This window comes from Tauraco erythrolophus, chromosome 1 (genome assembly GCF_009769465.1).
Source record: "Tauraco erythrolophus isolate bTauEry1 chromosome 1, bTauEry1.pri, whole genome shotgun sequence".
In the NCBI taxonomy this organism is placed as follows: domain Eukaryota; kingdom Metazoa; phylum Chordata; class Aves; order Musophagiformes; family Musophagidae; genus Tauraco; species Tauraco erythrolophus.
The window spans coordinates 64,111,648-64,132,308 of NC_141465.1; the positions used below are offsets into that span (position 1 = coordinate 64,111,648).

Consider the following 20,661-nt stretch of genomic DNA (forward strand, 5'->3'; position numbering starts at 1 on the left):
CTACTACTCCAACACTTCTGCATTTGAAATGTTTCAAAAGAAGGAGCTGGTGTGGCTTATTTGTCACTAAAGTGAACTACATTGGATATAAAAGTAAGTCAATGCCGTGTGTGTTTTCCAGGGAATACCATCCCTTCTTCCAGCCATTTCTAGTTGGGTAGAAGGCATGTATGAACTAGGACCTGTGTTTCGCAGTGGACTGCTACGTGGGAAACCAGATTGCTTTAGAGTGAGAAGGAGCAGCATGCAAAAGGGTCAAAAAATGAGGAAAGGCAAGATAGCTAAATGCAGACCTTAACCTACAGGCAGCTGTCAGAAGGGAAGAGGTTAAGCATTTGCCTGTTGACCAACAGTAGGTGTCTTGGGAAGGGCTCTGATGACATCTTGCCAAGAAAAAGCAGGTGCATCTGAGAGGGGAGCAGGACTTGGTTAAGATTTAGAGGTTTCTTGGAAGCCATTTGCGGGCCATGAGGGCAGTGGGTATCTGTTCAGTCAAGTCTTTGTTGGAGAAAGCTGCAAAGAATACCTGAGATGTGAAGTGAAACTACAATTCTTGACCACTTTGTTTGGTGTCTGACCACAGCAATTCATAGTAGCAGCGGTTTTTGCACATTTGACTTCAGATGTCAGTTTAAGTGCCACATCACACTGGAGTTATGGTGAGCTTGTCGTCCTGCAAAGAGCTACAAGTTCACCTGCTCTTAAAAGCAGCGTGGCCTCAACTGTACAAGAACAGTTCAAAGAACGAAACCTCCTATGACTCTGTGATTGTGTCTCTTGTAAACATGTGGAAAGAGGAGTAGCTTAATCAAGCTTGGTTTCTAAATTATACAACATGGTTTAAATCACTGTATGCTAGCATAACTTATCTGTGCTAGAGGGTTGGGCTTTTTTTTTATTTTTTGCTTAACTATGCTGGTGAAAGAAAGTTACACTTTATGCAAGAGTTATTCCAGCAGAAGTTTGGAAAAATTCCAGTAGATAGCCGAAAACTAAGCAGCCCTCTGTGGAGGCCAACAGTTACTGTAGTTGAAATCTTCAAAGGCTGGGGCTAAATTACCAAGCCTGTTTTTTCCCTCCCCAAGATGACTAATGCTTCTGCTGATTTTTTTTTTTTAAGGAGTAGTGCAGGGTGCAGAGGACAGTGCGGCTTGAACACTCTTACCACACTAATGGAAAAAAATTTTTTCTTTGCAGCTAAACATGACATCTATGTTTTTGCTTATTAGTTGTCTCATTCTACTGATTCTACCTCTCTTCAGTGCTGGTAAGTTAAATCCATTGTTGAAATTACCATTTTACAAAAGAAAACCTGCAAGAGACAAGTTGTGTGTAATCCAACTGTAGAAAACACTTACTGAGAGCAAATAGTAGATTTGGGGGTTGTTTTTACTTCAGCATATTTAAGATATGCTGAATGCCTCTTCTTGGATTGAAGTTGCACTGGGGATGGAATGGACAAATTGACATAAAATTTTTTAAATCTAGCCACATAAATTTAGGATACTGAGGCTTCGATTAGTCTCTTCCTGATTCCTCCAAAGAGATTGGCTTCCTTGACTTAAAGAAGGCATTCAACAGCTAACTTTGAGACGTGCTGCAGCTCTAGTCCTGAAAGCAGTAGGGCTCAGTTTCCTTTACAATTAATTAGTAATGTTTTTAATAGTAGATCTAATTTTTCAGTAAAGCTTAGGACTACATAAATTAACAGTGCTTGTCTTGCTGCTCTTGGCATAAGCAGTCTAATATTAATGTCTCTGAATTAGTTTAAGCTGCACAGAGACCTACTTGGAAATCTTTAAATTAAGTGGTAGGAAGGTGGTGTGACTGGAAAGATTACTGAAGACTTTCTTTACTTTGAAATGGAATCCATTAGCTTGATATTTATACAGTCATTCAGCAAGATTTGTAAAATCAGTTCGATTAGACATTTTCCAGTTTCATAGGAATTCAGTGTTGCATGTGTATGCAAAAGTTTAGAAGCTTTAAAAGTCTGCTTCATAGCCAAATAGCCAGCTCTGTTTGTGCTAAACTGGTATTCTCCAAGTAGCTTTTGCTTGCACATTTCTTTTTTTGATGACTGCTTGAAGTATCTGTCCTACTTTCTCTGGTATTTTCTTGGCTAATGTTTAAAAAACTGCTTGCTAGGCTGCATGATTGTGTCTTGTCAACTTGTTACGCAGCCATAATTATAAAAATTCTGTTTATGCTCGCTTTTTATGTGATGTTCAGAATCATGTTCATAACTTAGAGGGCCTTGTGGAGAAAGATGACAGAAGTTGCAAATGTGGTAAATAGCCAAGACTTCTTAATCTAAATACTGCGCCTCTCTAATTTTCTTTGTGTTATGACATGTTGGTTCGCAGACTTCTTTGTGCTGAGGCCTTGATCTCATTCCATGCCATCTTGTGCTTCAGGTCAAAAAAAATATCTTTTTTTTTTTTTCTTTTTTTTCCCCCCTAATTTACTGGCCATAATGTCCAAAGTACTGTAAGGAGCTCTGCACTGCTACTGTTTGCACCATGCTTTTTGTAGATAATACCTACGTTAAGAATCTGGTAATTCTGCAAAAGTACTAAAATGCTCAGATAAGAAGGACAGGATGGGTGACTTGTGAAACTTGTGTTGCCTGGTGAATCCCAAGCATCTTCTTATACCGTGGTTTGCACTGAGGCTATTGGACTTGCATGCACTTGTTGCTGGCTACCTTAATAGAGGGAAGTTATGGCTTAAGCTTTGTAAAGTGTATGGTTTAGATTGACAAAGAAGGTGCTAAACAAACAAAAATGGTAGCCTTGTGATGTTTTAATGGTTAATTGTTACAGAAGGTTTATTTTCTAATTCTTTGTAACTTGGGATGGATATTAATACTTATAAAACACAAAAGTATACAGATTAAAAGCACTGATGTTTTTTCTTTTTTTTTTTTTTTAATAGAAAAATGCATTATTTGTGATTACTTTGTGCTTTTTGGAGAGCCTACAGCTATTAGTTGCCCAATAGTTACATTGCCCGAGATTCACTCTGGTTACAATCTGACCTGGTATAAAAATGGTAGTGCTACACCAGTAACCACAGAGAGACATGCCAGGATCCATCAGCGAGAGGGCTTGCTTTGGTTTATTCCTGCAACACTGGAAGATTCTGGACTTTATGAATGTGATGTGAGGTAAGGAAGGGAGGAGGGAAACAACTGGGTTGCTAATGCTTACGAGTGTGATAATATATTTGTGGAACTTGAGCATATAGAATTTTTTGTTTTACATAGAGAGCTTAGGTCAGTTAAAAGCACTGTTTTGACTGTGTTTTTCTTTCTGTATGTTGCCTTTTTTTCCCTTTCTTCCACACAGGTAGCATTGCAAAAGTGATTTATACAGAAGACTCTTAAAGCATGATAATACTTACAATGGTCTGTGTGGGTTGCTTGTTTGTTTTGGATGAAGTGTAAGATCACAGGGAAAAGTCTTAACTGTTTCAGCATTTCCTGTGTTCAAATTGCTGTTTGATACTGACACATCAGAAGAATATTTTGATTTCTTCATTGGATATGGTTAAATGGAAGAAGGATCTAAGAGGAGCAAACACTGCATGTTATGCAGTATCACCACATACAGACTTTCTAGAGAGCTTAGCAACTTTTTGAGAATCCTTTTATAAATTTACAAACTAAAAGGCAGGAAACCATTCTTATGTTTTATTTTAAAACATTACCAGATGTTACTGGTCAAAAATGAGAACATGGGTGAAGAGCGAAGCAATGTGCCAGACAGCTTTAGAGACAGTGAAAGTAGTGCGTCCCCAGTACTGCTCAAAAGATCTGCGTGCACAGAGAAGAAGAAAAAAGAACTAGATTCTTTTCACTTCTTTGGTACTTTAAAGCTCTTGCCATATTTATAGCTCAGATTAGTGCCCTGGACTTCACCACTTCAGGTGGTCAAATCTTATTTATAATGGCTGAAATTCACTGTGTACTGAACAGGAAAATAATTGGGAAGGCACACATATATTTTTCTTTTCCTCATGGTCTTGCTACAGCACACTGAGAATGGCTAATGCAGGCTTTACAGGTGACCCAAAATTTGTTTGAGTAGTGTGTCGTATGTGTACTGGTGTGCATCCAGTGCATCAGTTGTGCTGAAGGGGTTTGGGTTGCGAGTGTAGTAACCGTGACCAGCGTAGGCACAGGTCACAGGCCTTTGCACCTTCCTGCTCCAGAGTCAATAATAAAGCTAAAATTGGAAGTCAGAAGAAATGTAATTGTTTCAAAGCTACCCAGTGAAATAATTTTAGTTTAGTCTTTCCTGCTATGTTTCTAGTTACCCTAGCTATGAGATATGTTTTCTTGGGCACTCAACATCCCTGGCTTACATAATGTCAGCAGGACAAAAGACTTGCTGACATCCAGTTGTGTTAACTGTAGGCTGCATTTTGTGCATCAGTCACTTAAACCTTAATTACAGTGCTTGTCAAGGTGCAGTACATAGAAGTTGAAGCCAGGACTGTCACTCTTCAGGAAACGACTCCCTTAGCATAACATAGAAAAATGGAGAGTTGAGCAATGAATTAATAGAGCGTTCCTTTACTTCTGGTTTCTGGTGCCACCGCTCCTCTGCAGAGCTGCTGTACCACAGGTTCTTGTGAGCTCTTGGTGTGAAGTGGTTTCACATTGATATTGCGCCTTGACATATATGTTATTCAAAAGCTCTCTCTCTCTTCTGCAAAGAGTTACAGCCTGTTTTTCTTGATATGTCCCTCCAAGGAATGCTGAGATGAACCTTTCTTCTCCTGTTCATTGGGCACTGAGGGTGTTCCAGCGCAGATGTGTTTTGGGTTACCCTGCACTACTGCGTGTTGGCAAATGTAGTGCTGAAAACGGCAAGGCTGCGTTGGTGCTGTGGGCTCCGCAGAAGTCCTGGCATCCCTTCTGGTGCTTCCAGAGCAGACTTCTGCTTCTGCTCACAACGCAAAGTCAGAGCTTCGTCCCATCTCTTGGTCTGAAACAAGGGATGAGGAGTTGAGGGTGGCGTTTAAGAGCTACTCGGCTGTAGCAGGGGTGTTAGAGGCAAGGCTGGTGGAGATGCTGAAGTCCCTCTCAATAAATACCCTGACTTGCTGGAAACAAGGAACCTAATTGTTAATGACCTGACTTGTCTGCTGTTCTAATTACAGGAGCCTTAACCACTCAAACAAAAAAACTATAAATTTAACAGTTTTTAAGAACGATGACGGTTTGTGTTTTAACGGAAAAATGAAGTTTGAACAAAAACTGATGAGCACAAGTACTGGAAAGATTATATGCCCTGATCTAGAACATTTTAAAGATGAAGATAATAATCAACCTGAAATACACTGGTATAAGGTATTGTGCACGTGTATTTCAGATACACAAGATATGGAATATTCTATTTATAATGTGTTATAAAGTAACTGTGAAAAGTAGCTTTTGGAAGTAAAAGTTTCTTTTCTCTACAGTTTGAGTAAGATGTCGATCTTGCTGCACTATTGGGAAGGTTTAAAGAGGTATGAGAGGCATATTTAAAAAAAAAAGCAATTGTCCATTTTTTGATTGGAAGTTTTTTCAGAGTCAAGAACATGTGTTTTGGCTTGTTGACTTGTGAAAATCTAGTTTATCCTTTGATTATATAGATAATAAGCTTAAAAACTTGTGTGTTTCCTTAAATACAAGGCTCTGCACAATTATTTCAGTTTCACAGAATATTAGGCTTAATGTATCTGTTTATCATGGTGTGGTATTAATCATAGAATCATAGGATGGTTAGGGTTGGAAGGGACCTTAAAGATCATCTATTCTTATGCCTCTTACTCTGATCCTGCCAAAATACTCTGTAGACTCTGTAAGCTTAGAAACATGTATTTTGTCCGTGCTAAGGTAAAATTCAGAAGTAGTTCAACTCCTAATTCTGATGCTGGTATTAAAGTAGCTACCTGGGCCTGTACGTGTAAAATAACCTTGATGCTGCACCTATACATCTTCTTTTGAGATGAAGTGATTCTAAACTGCCCATAGGTCAGGGAAGAGAAGGAAGTTTTTCACTGTATTTGCATTGCCTCAGAAAAGGCAATACACCCAACAGCACCAGGCACTGCTACAGCAGCTCTCATTCATCTCAGTGAAGAAGAACTGCAGGCATTTGTTCTCATAAACTCTGCTACATGTGTAATAACTTTTATTACACCTGAGATAGATAGCTGTCAAGCTATTAACTGAAGGCGGTGAACTAAAACACAGTGTTTGAAAACTTAAAAGGATTTTTAAAAGTGATTTTTAAAAAGTGCAAATGCAGGAAGACGTCATCAGGCTTTCATGCTAGATGCTTGGATAAGAACTCACATTGTGGCTTTCAAAAAAATCATTATTTGGCAAGTGTTTTAATAATCAGTGGAGTTTAGTAGCTTATTTAATTATGAGGTTATTAGCTCCCTTAAATCACAGCTACTTTTGTTATCTTTAGGAGTGTAAGCCTGGATTTCTTGAAGATAAGCGACTTCTTTTGGCAGAGGGCAAAAACGCCGTCTTGATTCGCAATGTAACTGTACAAGACAGAGGAAACTACACATGCCGTATGGTATACACATTTATGGGAAAACAATATAATATTTCACGAACCATGAGTCTGGAGGTTAAAGGTGAGTGCATTGAAGTTATTCTCTTCTCTTTTTGGCTCTGCTGTAAATATTTGTATGCAGGCATAAAGTATTTGGCATGTTGCTTTTCAGCTCTGTGAAGTCAGAGTTGCAAATCTTCTTTAATTAGTTTTTTCCTGAATGTAAAATTAAAATACAATAATGAATGTTGCTACCCTTGAGCATTGCTTCTGAGAAATAATTGTCACAGGGAAATGAGAAATGTGGGGATAGGAATGAGAATAAGGATGAAGCAGTGGTTACTGGGGTGGGAGAGTTTGTTTTTGCTGAAACAAATAATGCACCATTAAATTTCTTGAATTTTAAAAAGAGGAAATTTTGCCAAGACCATCATAGCAAAACACCTGCTTGTGGCCCTGTTGGTGAACTTGCTTACAAAGTTTCCTAGAATCTCAACTGATGGGAAATGAGATATGACAAGCTCTATTAAATACTACAATGTTAATAAATCTCTCTCTGGAAAGGATTGGCTTACTGTTGGCACTTGGTTGTGCTTTTCTGCACACAGGGCTCGGAACTGGCTGTCTCTCTCATTCAGTATTATTGTTTACTGCTGTGATCATTGTGATTGTGTTGCTGGTGACCTGGCTGGTACCATGATAGCAGTCCTATCAGAAAAGTTGGCTAGAAGGAGAGGGTCCATCTTTTTAGATTAAATCAAAATTCTGGCTTTATGTAGGTGATACAAGAACAATGGGTTGTTAGCAGTGAGTCTACGCATCACGCAGAATGATACAATTCCAGCTCAGTTTAAGTGTGTGCTTGTTTACTTTTATTTAAATAGATATTCTCCTGATCTAGGAGGTCATTGATACAATCCCTCTTTCTCTTCCTTATCTGTCTCTCTGACAAAGTCAATTGCTTTTTTTTATTTCATTTTCGTTTTCTGATTTTATATTACTTTTATATCAACTGCCAGTAAATTTGAGATAAAAGTATTTTTAAGGTAAGCTAAGGCCTTTTGTTAACCTGGAAGCTAAAATATAGTAGTTTGGATAGAGTACAGCAAATCTTAGGAGATTATTTTCTATTGTAAATTTGAGACTGGTAGTAAGTATGGCACCACAGTAGTACTGAACAATAAAACAAAACCATTGTAAAACTATCAGTTGAAGTAAGTTGTGGAACTCTTCTTGCCTGAAGATAATGTTTTTCTCTTTGGTTCTGTTAGAACGACCACTGCAGGTGAGACCAGAGTTTATTTATCCGAAGAACAATACAATAGAAGTAGAACTTGGTGAGTAGTGACTATTTAAGAAGTCATTAACATTCAGGAAAACAAATAAGCTCCTGGTCTTTCAGAAATAACACATGAACAGTTCCAGTGACTTCAGCAAGACTGGGAGATAGGCACGTGGGTTGAGGATACCTGGAAGACAGATGATACAACATGATTCCTGCAAGTAATTTGTAGGGGAAATAACTGTGTGCCTAAGATTGGAGTCTCTTGACCAGCAATGTCGGGTGGGATGTGTTCGTTTATTTTTTTCGCTTAGTACCACTTCTCAGTGTCTATGTCTTGACGTATCTTCAGTTTCTGTAGAAGTACGGTTACATATATGTAACATGTTAGGATAGTTTCCAGTTGACCAGTTCAGTAGTTTTTTTGCCCCTCCTATATGTTTCCTGTCTCACTTCCCGCTCCACAACCTGGATTTTATTCCTCGTTCTAGGATATTCGAAAGTTTCAGATACTGATCTTTTGTGAAGCAGTGAGCTGCTAGTTGATGGATATCTCAGGTATTGTTTATCTTAGAATTTCTTAAATAAGAGATTCTGGATATAAGGAATTACTTCTTCCCAGTGAGGACAGCCAGGCAGTGGAGCAGGCTGCCCAGAGAAGTAGTACAGTCTCTGTCCTTGGAGTTTTTGGAACCTGGCTGGATAAAGCTCTGAGCAGCCTGGTCTGACCTCAGAGCAGGCCCTGCTTTGAGCAGGAAATTGAACTAGAAACCTCCCAAAGTCTCTTCCAACCTCAATTATTCTGTGATTCTATGGGTCAAGTATATGGTATGCAAGTCTTTTCCTAAGCAAACCTATACATGTTTAGGCTGTACCATATATTGGACAGAGTTGTGTTGTACGGATGTAGTCCAGAAGAATGACATTTGGAGCTTCTTGAACTGTAATTCTTGTTCTTGTTTTGCACCAAGAACTGTTTCAAACAAAGCATTTGATTTAAAAGGGCGTTAACTGATTTTGGAGAAGTGTGATTGACTGTTTACTAGAATTTCTTAGTACAGGATCTAAGCTGTCTTGTAGTCTTTTGAGGAATAGTTGTTACCAATCAGATCATTAGAGAAGCTCTGAGGAAAGGTTGTGTTGGGCCTCTGGCACTATGTGGGAGCTGAGGCCCGAAATTTGTAGATTAATCTTTTGTATGTCTCACTGATGGTAGTCCTACATAACACAGCTACTTTGACTGCTCTTTTTTTCTGACATCAAGCTTGTAAATACTGTTTGTATCAGGCGTTCTTTTCTCATGTTGAGGCTTCATGCTTCTTTTCACATCTTGTGAAACATTTTGTCTGACCCAAATTCTAACTTTGAGTATATGGTATTAAACTGAAGTGAACAGCACTGAAATACTGGTGGGTTTTGAGGTTTTGTTTGTTTGGGGTTGTTTTTTCTTGCAGTTGTTATGGGGTTTTTGGTTTTGACCTCAACAGCTTGTGAAAGATAATCTCATTCTGAAGTTGTCAGGTTCTGGTGAGGATCAGTAGATTTTGACCAGAATAATGAATGAGCTTTAATAGAAATTATTTTCCTCCAAAGTCCAGAAGGTTTTGTTTTAAACACTTGAGAATATTCAGGATCTGATACAAGCACTATTATTTTGGAGACTTACAGTCCTGCAGTCTTCAGATGGTTATTTAATTGTGTTGGAAATACTCTGAAATGACTCAGCAGCCTCTTTTCTGGTAATTACATCTTCTCTGGCTTCATTACAATTATATGCCTGAAGAGCATTATTTGTGCTCTTCCGCTAATAAGGAAATTTGTTCACCAGGTCATAGATTGAAATAGGGAGACTTTCCACAGTCATTTTTTTTTTACCTCCCACAACCCTAATCTTTCTGTGTGAAAGATTTCTGTTCCTTTGTAATCATAACTGTGGAAGAAATGAAGTAATATCACAGTAAGGCTTCCTTGTACTGCATCTCCCAGCCATTAAAATATCATGTAAATCTCATCCTCAGTTCTGACTCGTAATTCGTTATGACTTCCTATTTAATTCAGAAAAATTCTTACCAACGCAACCTCTACTCAGAAGGAGTCTGATCTGCACAGGCCCTTAAAAGGGTCTTTAATTTACGGAAGACCTCCTTTAGGTTTTTCTTGATCTTTAATAGTACTTGCTGAGGAAACAGAGAATTGGGCAATTACTAGTCCAGGGGCTGTCTGTGACTCTCAGCCTATATTAAGATGTGTTCTGGGACAACTTGTTTAGACTCCTTATTTTAGAATAGCGTTTGGTCCATGTTTGTTATGGCTTGGACACTGCATTAATTAAAAGTCGCTGGTGTATTACTGGATGCCTTAGACCAGCTAAGAAGAACAAACCTTGATTGCCTTACAGGCATTAGGAAAGCCATCATGCATGAGACTAAAAGGAGACACAAAGCATCCACCCACAAAGTGGGTTTATTGTGGCAACCGAACAACTACAAATGACTCCCTACTACAGGGGGACCCTTTAAAGGAAGTTGGTGAATTTTTTTTCTTTTTTTTTTTTTATTTTTTTAAAAAAGGCAGTGCCATTCAAAGGTAATATTCTCTGTTCAATACCTGTTAATGGGATGCTGGGAAAAAAAAAAATCTTTGCTCCTATTAAATGTCTGGCTGTGGGCAGAACCTGGAAACACCTTAATAAACCTGGAAACACCTGTATGCTTTTTGAATGGGAAATGACGGGAGAAGGTTGTGTAGAAACTTAACAGTGCGTTCATGAATGTATGGAAATGGTGGGCATGGAACACTTGAGGGCTTTTCTTCCTTTCCAAGAGCTGTGCAATGCACTAAACCACATCTTCAGAAAAAATTAATTATTGTGGTGAATGGACATGAGGGAAGAAATGGGGGAGCGTCTGTCATTTCTGTGTGAATTCTTGTTCAAGTAACTGCTTTGCATGTGAGCTAAAGGTTTATTCCATACTTTTGATAGAGACTATGCCTTGGTGGAAGCATCTAGATCTGGTGTGGTTCTAGGAAATGAAACACTGAGATCTTTACATAGATGAACTCAGAGCCAACCTTCTCCTATCAAATCATAACTTCCATGGGTAAAATACAGAAGGAAAGGACTCCCAAGAAAGCTGTTTACCTTCCTGTAAATGGAGCTCTCTGAGGTACATTGGCAATGAATATATTCTGCAACTTGGCTTGCTTTATTAATACTGAGACATTCTGTAAGATCTGGACTCTTGGTGACAAAAGAGCTGAGTGACAGGTGAGCTTGCAGAGTGTGAGAGTATTCAGAAACCATCCCAGTGGACAGTGTTGGCCAAAAGACTCTAATCTGGAGTAAAGATATGCATGGTCACTAAGAATGGGATTCAACTCCAGGGTCTACACATGGGTATCTGCATATGAGCTAGGGTCTTTAATACATGCTATTATCAATGGGTGCTCAATTCAGTTGCCTACACATAGATTCTAGTGCTATTTTGGGTGGTCTGGCTGCTCTAGCAGTGCAGATTTCTTGAAGATCTGGAGTCTTATCTGCCAGCCCCATACGGATGCATTTGGATTCTGGAGAGCATCTCAGATGTCACCATATTGTGTACATGCAACTGATTGGAGCCCCAGATCTTTCAGTGGAGTCTGGAGAGCCGTTCAATTGATAAGGTCTAGGTGTCTACTTGAATGTGAGTGGACTTCAGCAGAGCTGAAATCCGTTGCTAGCTTAGACATCTAGCTTACATGTAGACATGAACGCTTAGACACCTACATTTAGGGTGGAATTTATATCCAGGTCAGAGACACCCAAGTGTGGATTACAAATGGATGAATTTTAAGGACTCTGCTTTTCATAAGGTAAGTGGGATTTTTTGATATCCCTCCTTTTCCCAGCTGTTCCTCAATCACTTGATCCTACTTCTGTTACAAAGTCTTCAACTGCCAAATTTAATTTTTTGTAGGCTCTCATGTGATTATGGAATGTAACGTATCAAGTGGCATAAATGGCTTGATTCCGTTCTGGCAAGTTAATGATGAGGACGTTGATAGCTTTGATAGTACCTACAGGGAACAGTTTTATGAGTAAGTATCCTTATACATTGAATTGAAAGTGCGTTCTTAGGTGAAGTCATCTGCAGTAATTTGCAGTGAATTCACCATGAAGTTGACTAGTCATCAAATATCAGTAGTCATTGAAAGACTGATTAGAAGTCTGCATCAAGTACATTGTGTTCTTATTCCTTGGTTGTAAAAAAAATAAACATTTTGTTATAAATGCTGATGTATCTGATACAAATGTAATGAAGCAATCATTTATAATCTTTATAATACTTTTGTGAAACATATAATTTTGTAAGGCTTATTTATGCATTTGTTCTTATGCAATCCTTTTTGCTAATAGATTAAAGCTTGCCCTCTGTCATTAATATGAGAGAGATTGTTCCAAACCAAAAAAATCACCCGACTTATTTTTATTTGTGAAGTTGTTCCTTTTCCTAAAGGAACAACTGAAGTTGTTCCTGTCCTAAAGACAGAGCTGCTAATCCTCAAGAACACAAAGCAGAAGCTCTTGTTGCAGGACATTTAGATTTATTTTTTTTATGCTCATGAAAATTAAACATAAATTAAGCTGATAAAACCAGCAATCCCTTTGAGAGAGCAGGGCCTTTGTTACTCAGTGCCTGGTCTGTGCTGTAGCAGGGTGTGGATGTACTGTTTGCTTTTTCATTGTATCAGTCATTGCTGTTAAATGAAACCCTTAAAATGTAGCGCAAAGAAGAAAGAAAAAAAAGCAATTCTCAGCTGATCAGTTCACACTCATGCAGAAGCGTTGCCATCTCCACTGAGTGCCATCATCAGTGCAAAACATGGCTAGAGAGTTAGGTTGCAGACTGCTTTTAAAATGATAGTTTTCATTCATCTCTCTCTGGCCTCCAGAAGGAATCTTAGTTCTACTTTGTCTCCAAGTTCCTTTAGTGGGAATTGTTACTTTCATTACAGATCTGTATCCTTGGTGGTTTGCCTGTAAATATTAGAGCCCTAGCTTGTGGTCTCTGAGGCACAAGTAGGTCCGTTACTCTCTACGGCATGAAGTTTATCAGCTTCACCAGTTCAAACACATGCTCAGTTCTGTGTAGCTGTGTTTAAAGTTATTACTGTAGCTTCTTCTGAAACCAGCTTCAATGCTATTGAATGTGTCTTCCTGAAAAGCGTTTAATATATTTAACTCAGAGCAATTCACTGTTAAGATTTTTGGCTTGCTAGGAAGTGATCTACCGTGCCTGATAATTTTCCCATGCCAGAGATGAAGATGTGCAAGATACATCCTGTGCAAGCTCTAGTTAGGATTAATAGTTCAAAGCAAGTTATCTGCATTAGAGAAATAAATCTAATTGTAATAATAATGTTTTATTTCAAAAAATAGTAGCAATTTCTCAGCAATTAAATTTGTGGAGCATTTGCTAGTAGGATACTGCACTGCAGACACGACCAACATTATGGACTTGAGGCTGACACCTAGGAGGTAACTCCTCTGTTGGGAGGAAAGTTAAAACTGACTTGAACAAATCCGAACATGTTGCAAAATGTTGAAGTTTGTGTTGGCATCCCATGACAGAAATTGCTGGCAATTATTTATGTAACAGAAACTGGTTCTTCAGGATGTTCTGCAAAATGAGTTTTCCTCCTTCAATACATAAGGTGACATCACTTTGGTGTATAGAGCAGGATGCCAGCTTGTAGGTACCTTCCTGCTGCAAGCCCTCCCACCTTACACTTGTAAATCTATCTTAGAGCAGGATGGTATTTAGCAGGATAGAGTATTTATCTCCAAGCTTCTTATGGCAATAGTTGTCAGACATAAAAGGAGTATCACCGTGTCTGTTGTCATTTGACACCAGGATCACCCAGCTTTTGTGAATTTTGTTCATCATTATTTCCCAAGCTGGTTGACGCCGTTGACTGTGGACAATGTGAGCTTGGGGTGTCTGTTAGTCTGCTTAAAAAGGTCTCTCCTTCATCATCAGTATGAAGAGTCTTGGAAGATGATTTTTGTCTTGACACTTTTATTACTGGTTATTACTAGTTTGAACAGTCTTTCATTCACAGAATCATTTAGGTTAGAAGGGACCTCTTGGGATCGTCTAGTCCAACCCCCTTGCTCAGGCAGGGTCAGATAGAGCAGGTTGTTCAGGGCTGTGTCCAACTGGATTTTGAATATATCCACAAGTGGAGACTTCACAACTCAAGACAACCTGCCGGCAATGCTCTTCTTAATGTGGTCCAGGATGCCTGGGGACTGATTGTTCCTCCTCAGGTGAAGGATTTGCGTTTTGCTTTAAACTTGATGAGGTTCCTGTCAGCCCATTTCTCTCAAGGTTCCTCTGGATAGCATCATGACCCTCTGAAGTGTCAGCTGTCACTTTTGAGTTTTGTGTCATCTGCAAAACTGCTAATGGTGCACTCCGTCCCACCCAGAAAAAAAAAAAAAAAAACCACAACAAAAAAAAACAGCAATCCAATGTGTATGGAAAATGCCAAGTCACCTGTGGTCATGAAACTGTTTGTTACAGGGGTGATATTTATTGTGCTTCACTGGCTTCTTAGAGGTTAAAAAAAAAAAATGTTCTTGTATTTGTGGACAGATGAATCTATCTTATATTAAGCACTATTTCAGTTTGTCTACAGATATTTCCTTTTTACCCTTTTTTAATGACAGAGAGGGCATGCCTCATGGACTTGCTGTATCTGGAACAAAATTTAACATTTCGAACGTGAAAGTAAAGGATTATGCTCATAAATTTTTCTGTCACTTCATATATGGTTCTCAGCAATTTGCAGCCTACATCAAATTGGAACGCCCAGGTAAGAGATCTCATGGTGATAAAATATCGATGAATAATGCTTACTTCTCAGTTAGTTTGACAACAACTTAGAGCTAAAACTGCATGATATGCTGTTGTGCAAAGTGGGCAATGGAGCTCAATATCTTTCTTTGTGAATTTTTTATCCTATTCTTAGCAAAATTAAAGACAACAGCACTTTTAATTTGCTTTGTCTTCTCTCATTCAGTGTTTTAGGAAATGAAAGACTCCAGTTTATTTGAAGCAAATATGAGACCTCAGTGGAATACCGTGCTTCATTTTACACACTTGTACTTAAAGAAGCATGTGGATCAGAGGAGATCATGTGTCTAGAATAGCAGTGAAAATGGCTGATTCTCTAAAAGAGCTGGGGGGAATATATAACTAAGTGTGGAACAGACTGTCAAAAGGACATAAATGTATATGTGGACCTGGTTGTCCTATCCTTTAGTAACAAATAATGGGCTCAGATTGCCAAGAGAAACTAAAAAAAACCCAAACCTATTTATATAGCAGGAGAAGCTCCAACAGTGATGATAGTAAAGGAATAAAATAGGTTGCTTGGAAAGATTATGGACTTCCCATTAGTGATGCATGTGCTGTGTTATTACCTTCTAGATAGGCTCATGCATGTTGATTGGGAGCATCCCGCCACTTGTTGGACACCTCAGTCTTGTGCTCAGAGACAAAGATAAGTTTGACCTGCTGCTGGCTAGCATGAAATTTTCTTTTTAGTAGATGAACTTAAAGTGAACTTTAAAAACTCAAATGCAAAGCTGAAGAAATCAATTCTTTTTATTTAAAAACAGATACACAGAAAAGCAAATCACCAGATATTATGAGTGCCCTTTTTTTTTTTTTTAATTTAGCTGCAGAAGAGCCTCTGGTCTATTGAGCTTGTATTGAGCTGGCTTTATTAACTGTGAGCCAATCCTTTGTCAAATTGTTATTCTCAAACTTACCTTTAACTGGCTACATTGGAAACAAATAATTGACTGAGAGTGAATCTGAGTTCTAACTTGTTACATAACTACAAGTTCTTCGTAGAGATTTAACCTCAGAAATCCTTTAATACGCATGAACTGAAAAATGCAGTTTATGGAGGGTGTGTGTTTGTCTTAAGGACAACAAATCTATTAAGGACAACAAATCTATTAAGGGCAACAAATTAGTAGGTTCGTGACAAATTTCTGAATAGGCTAGAGACAATAGAAAGCTACCTGGTCTGTGGAGAACAGCATGGTCAGGAAATCACCTCCCCATCTTGACTTTCTTGCTTTCTGACTGATAAAATTTGGTAAAAGAATTCTCACTCTACTGCTGCACTGAGATATACGTCAATGTTTTGGTGTTTCAGCTGAAGAGTAGCTTCTTTTGTCACGTTACTAAGGTATCTTTTCTCTGAAAGATAAAAGTAGGCTTGTCACATAACAGTATTTGCAGAAAGTATGTTTGAAAAACTTTCAGTCCTATTAATTCATTCCTTTTATTTTTTTTAAAAAGTGCATTTTAATGATTAAACAATTTTGAACATCCCTTTTGTCTTTCTCTAGTTTTAGTGTGTAACTGTTTTGTTTGTTTTCTCTCTTCTTATTCCACTCTACTGCAGCTCAGAGCATTCAGGGTTATTTAATTGGAGGAGGAGTTTCTTTGGTATTTTTAATATTTTTTACTCTCTTTATCTACAAAATCTTCAAAATTGATATTGTGCTTTGGTATCGGGACTCCTGCCATCCTTTCCTGGGTAAAAAAGGTACGTTTGTGTAACAATGATGCTGTGCGTTACAATGAGCCTTTACCTTCCTTTGCAAAGCAATGAGTTAACCTCATGGCTTGTGATTGGTCTTCCTTGGGATTTTTGAAAGGATAACATGTTTTTAGGATGTTTAGAATTAGTTCAGATAACAAAAACGTCTACAGGGGAAAAATCAGCAACTTTCCAGGAATCTAGTACTATCATTCTTTTCCCTGAAGACCAGTGTTTGAATGCTGTTCTGGCAGCAGTTCTTCAGATTTCTTTTAGTTCCTCTTCTTACAGAAAGCAGTAACATAGTGGAATAGTTTGTTGGTTTTTATTTTCCGTAGATGTACAAGGAGAAATTTCACTTTATTTTGTTTTCTGTTTGAAGGCACTTCACATTATTTTACTTTCTGTAAATTCCTGCCATTCAGAAAAATGTTATAGGGGTGCTGTCTATGAGACTATGCTAAAGTATGGGTCATTTCCAAACATCTTGAGAGGAGGTACATGGCTAGAGAAACAGGAAATATTTTCTAGAGGTGTTGAGGTTCTGTTAGATTTCTCTGAAGTCTTTTACATTTTGTCTTTCCTAAAAGCTTGTTTCAAAATGTCTAATATAATTCAGACCTTGAAATTTGCCAGATACTTTGGTTTTGTTTTCGTGTCTAAATGATTGCTGTATTTTGAAACTCCAGATTACAAAAATGACCCATGAGTTATATGGTAGCTGGAATTTTGAGTATTCAGTTGTACTACTGGAATTGCCATTTTCCAGATAATTCAGTGATAATGTTTTTTTATTTAGAGTTCAGAAAAGAATATTCAAACCTACTTAATTTTGCAGGTCTCTTTTATCTATTCAGATCCAACATACTGAATTCTAGAAGGCCTGATTCTACAAATATTTCAGGCTTAGTATAATTATGCATGCTTAGATAATAGCAAGATTAGGACGTGAAACAATTATTTAAGTGGGGAAAAAAACAGAATGTAGAGGTTTGTTTGTTTGTTTGCTTGCTTGCTTTTGTGTCTTTAGAATCCATTTTTATATTGCTCCTATTGCTCTCTCTTCAGTTTCAGATGGGAAGATCTATGATGCTTATGTTCTGTATCCAAAGAACAGAGAGAGCTGCTTATATTCATCAGATATTTTTGCCCTGAAGATATTGCCAGAGGTCTTAGAAAGACAGTGTGGATATAACCTCTTCATATTTGGGAGAGATGATTTACCAGGAGAAGGTAAGCTATCTGAAGACAAATTACACTCGAGTTTTCCAATTGGCAGCTGCAAATATAAGATAGAAACAGCCAATCAATTAGATATGGTTCTAAATATCTCCCACCATCAAACGAGCTGTAATTTTCTTATTCTCTCTGATGGAGAATGAGAAATACATCACTGGGTGCTCCGATGAAGTCTGTTTACCTCAGCTTTTCCGTTGTTGTTATTTAGCTCTTCCGGTTTTTTTCAATGTCTGGCTGCCAGGACATCTGGACACAGAAGGGTGATGAGGGGAAGAGGAGTTGCAATTGTGCTTGTGAATTATGACTAATGGCAGGAAACATGGAAAAGTAGGTCTTGTGTGTGGTGTGAAAAGACTCTGTTGCTTTGAGGTGCCATTTGACAGGATGATCTCTCTACTCTTTCATTTTTAGTTGCTCTGAGAATTGCTGTCAAACCAGCAGGATGCACTAAGGGATATAATGAATGCTTAGACAGTGCAAGTGGGGGAAAAAAAATACAGAGCAACACTAAGTTATCGGGAACAATCAGCTGTATCAAAGACTACTTGTCCCTAGAGAAAGTTCTTACGAAGCATCGCCTTCTTTGCAAGGCTTTAAAATCCTTGTGGAGGTTTCCTCTGCATGCATATGCGCACCAAATCTAAATTTCTAGTATTTGACACTGAATATTGCGAAGTCTTTCCCACTGGTTGCTTAAGTGAGGTGAAACAGTGAAAGGCTTCTGAATCCTTGCTAGTCTTATGACTTTAAAAAGGTAATACTGAGACAGAATACATTTGCAGAGTAGGCCTTAAATAGAAGTTTTTATTAAAAAGAATTGGATGTGAATGAACCTACATGAGGTGAATTGTGGATCACTTTTTTAAATCCGAAGGCTTTTGGTAGTGGTTTGAGAGGGAAGTGTTCCCTGAAAAGTAGAATCTAAAGTGCTGCTTTATTTTTCCAGCTTGAAAAAATGAAATAGTCTCCTCTCAGGCTTAGCCCGTATGGTTTTTGTGTGGTATTTAATATATTTTGCTGTTTTAGAATTAATTGTTTGAAATACCATTGAAAGGGGCGTTCTTTGCTTTCTCTTCCACTTATATGTAACAAAAAACAGTTAAGCATATCAGAACAAGCCATTTAAGGAAAAAGGTCATAGTTTTATCCAGGCCTATGGTTTTGGAACTTGTTTTTTTTTTTTTTTTTTCCAATTGCACCTATGATAGTAATAAAATGGCATTAGTGAGATAGGTAGTAGATAGTTGGTAATTTTTCTCTGTTTATGCAAAACAAGAATATAGACATGCAGGCTGATGAAGTCAGATTGTGTTGCATTGGCCAAATCTCTACTTGTTGGCTAACCTAATGTAGCTGCTCTTGTGCTCTTATCCTGTCCCTGTTCGTGAGGTAAAGTGTGTTGACTCAGATATGAAACAGTGAATGAACCAGCTGCAACATGTTGGTGCCAAAAAATAGAAATGTACAACCTTAATTTTGCACAACCTTTTTCTCTACAGCTGTGATCAGCGTTGCTGATGAAAAAATCCGTCAAAGTAGAAGAGTGATAATTGTGTTAGTACCAGAACCCTCCTGTTACAGTATTCTAGAAGATGTGTCTGAAAAGCAGCTAGCCATGTATAATGCTCTTATCCAAGACGGCATTAAAGTAATTCTCATTGAACTTGAAAAAATACAAGATTATGCAACCATGCCAGAATCCATCAAATATGTTAAGCAAAAGCATGGGGTTATCCGATGGAAAGGGGACTTCTCAGAGAGGTCTTACTCAGCAAGTACCAGATTCTGGAAGAAAGTACGCTACCACATGCCATCCAGAAAAAATGGATCTTCATCACAATTTCGTTTGTTACCGAAAGGCTGCAATTCTCCCTAAATAACAAAAGAAAAGTAGCACTGAATGACAAAGTCAGTTCTCATAGTTGGTGATGGGTTGATTGAAGGTCACGTGTATCTGTTTTGTGCAGACAATCTTATCCAAATTTTCTGGATTGAAGGTACTACCACTTCATCTACAGATGTGAATCGGTTTTTCTTCTGGCCAGATCAACAGAACAGCTTGAAATGTCATCAGCAGCACAGTGATGACATGGGAACCACACAGGAAGTACTTGAGAGACCCTTTCCAAGAATTGCACTGTGATTCAGTGGAATTCTTTTGGTATTAAAAATGGAAGAGGAAAAACACAGAAAACTTTTTTTTTTTGCAATTAAAGGTTGAATATGAAGTGAACTATATTAATTACAATTGTGATATTATGTAGTGGGAATGGTTGATGCCAGTAAATGTTTTTGTTTCAATTTTTTAAATGAAATGACACAAAACTTCTCTTTGTTACAAGTTCATTGGTTGCCTTGTTCAGTTTGCTGAATGGTAAATCCCTCTGTGTTGCTGCATCAGTGTGTTGCCATCCAAGAGAAAAGGTAAGAGACAATCCCAGCACCTCAAAAGTGCTATTGAACCTGACAAAGCATGAATGCTCTTCCCTGGTCTTTTTTACATTTAAAGAACTGTACCGTTTTATTCACTTATCCCATGAAGACATTGTAAAAACACTATTGTAATGCTGTACTGAGTCAAAAAATTAATCTGCAGAGGATTTTTTTTTTTGTTTAGTCAAGTGGCTTAATATATTTGTTCTTATTTTACCCAAGTGGAACAATTAACTAGTGACAGACTCCCTCATGGGGAGTATAGGATGGTTGGCTTCGTCTGCCTTAAGGACCGGATCAAAGGGCTACAGGGCATCCACTTCTCATGGGTCACTGTTGCTGAAAGAGAGCAAGTCTTCCCTCCTGTTCCCAGCCAGGGTGCTGGCTCTGGTATTTGTCAGCTCTGAAAGGCGAAGCTGGCTGAACAGACTGATGTGGCAGAAATTGTTCTTTTCTTCGAGATAGTTTTCTGCTGGATTAGTGAGTTTATCTGGTTCCTGGAGGGTTCAGAGCAAAATAGGAGAAGAAAAGGAG

The 20,661-nt window shown here is 38.2% G+C and overlaps 1 protein-coding gene across 1 annotated transcript; it reads left to right on the top strand.

The window, feature by feature from the left end:
- Nucleotides 1–1,194: 1,194 nt before the first annotated feature.
- LOC104370625 (interleukin-1 receptor type 1) lies at nucleotides 1,195–19,577 on the top strand. Its single transcript, XM_009985638.2, has 10 exons — nucleotides 1,195–1,267; nucleotides 2,938–3,169; nucleotides 5,170–5,359; nucleotides 6,474–6,648; nucleotides 7,838–7,903; nucleotides 11,808–11,928; nucleotides 14,564–14,709; nucleotides 16,318–16,461; nucleotides 17,524–17,688; nucleotides 19,194–19,577. The coding sequence occupies exons 1-10, from the start codon at nucleotides 1,204–1,206 to the stop codon at nucleotides 19,568–19,570; spliced, it is 1,680 nt and encodes a 559-aa protein (XP_009983940.1). The 5' UTR covers nucleotides 1,195–1,203; the 3' UTR covers nucleotides 19,571–19,577.
- The last annotated feature ends 1,084 nt before the right edge of the window (nucleotides 19,578–20,661 follow it).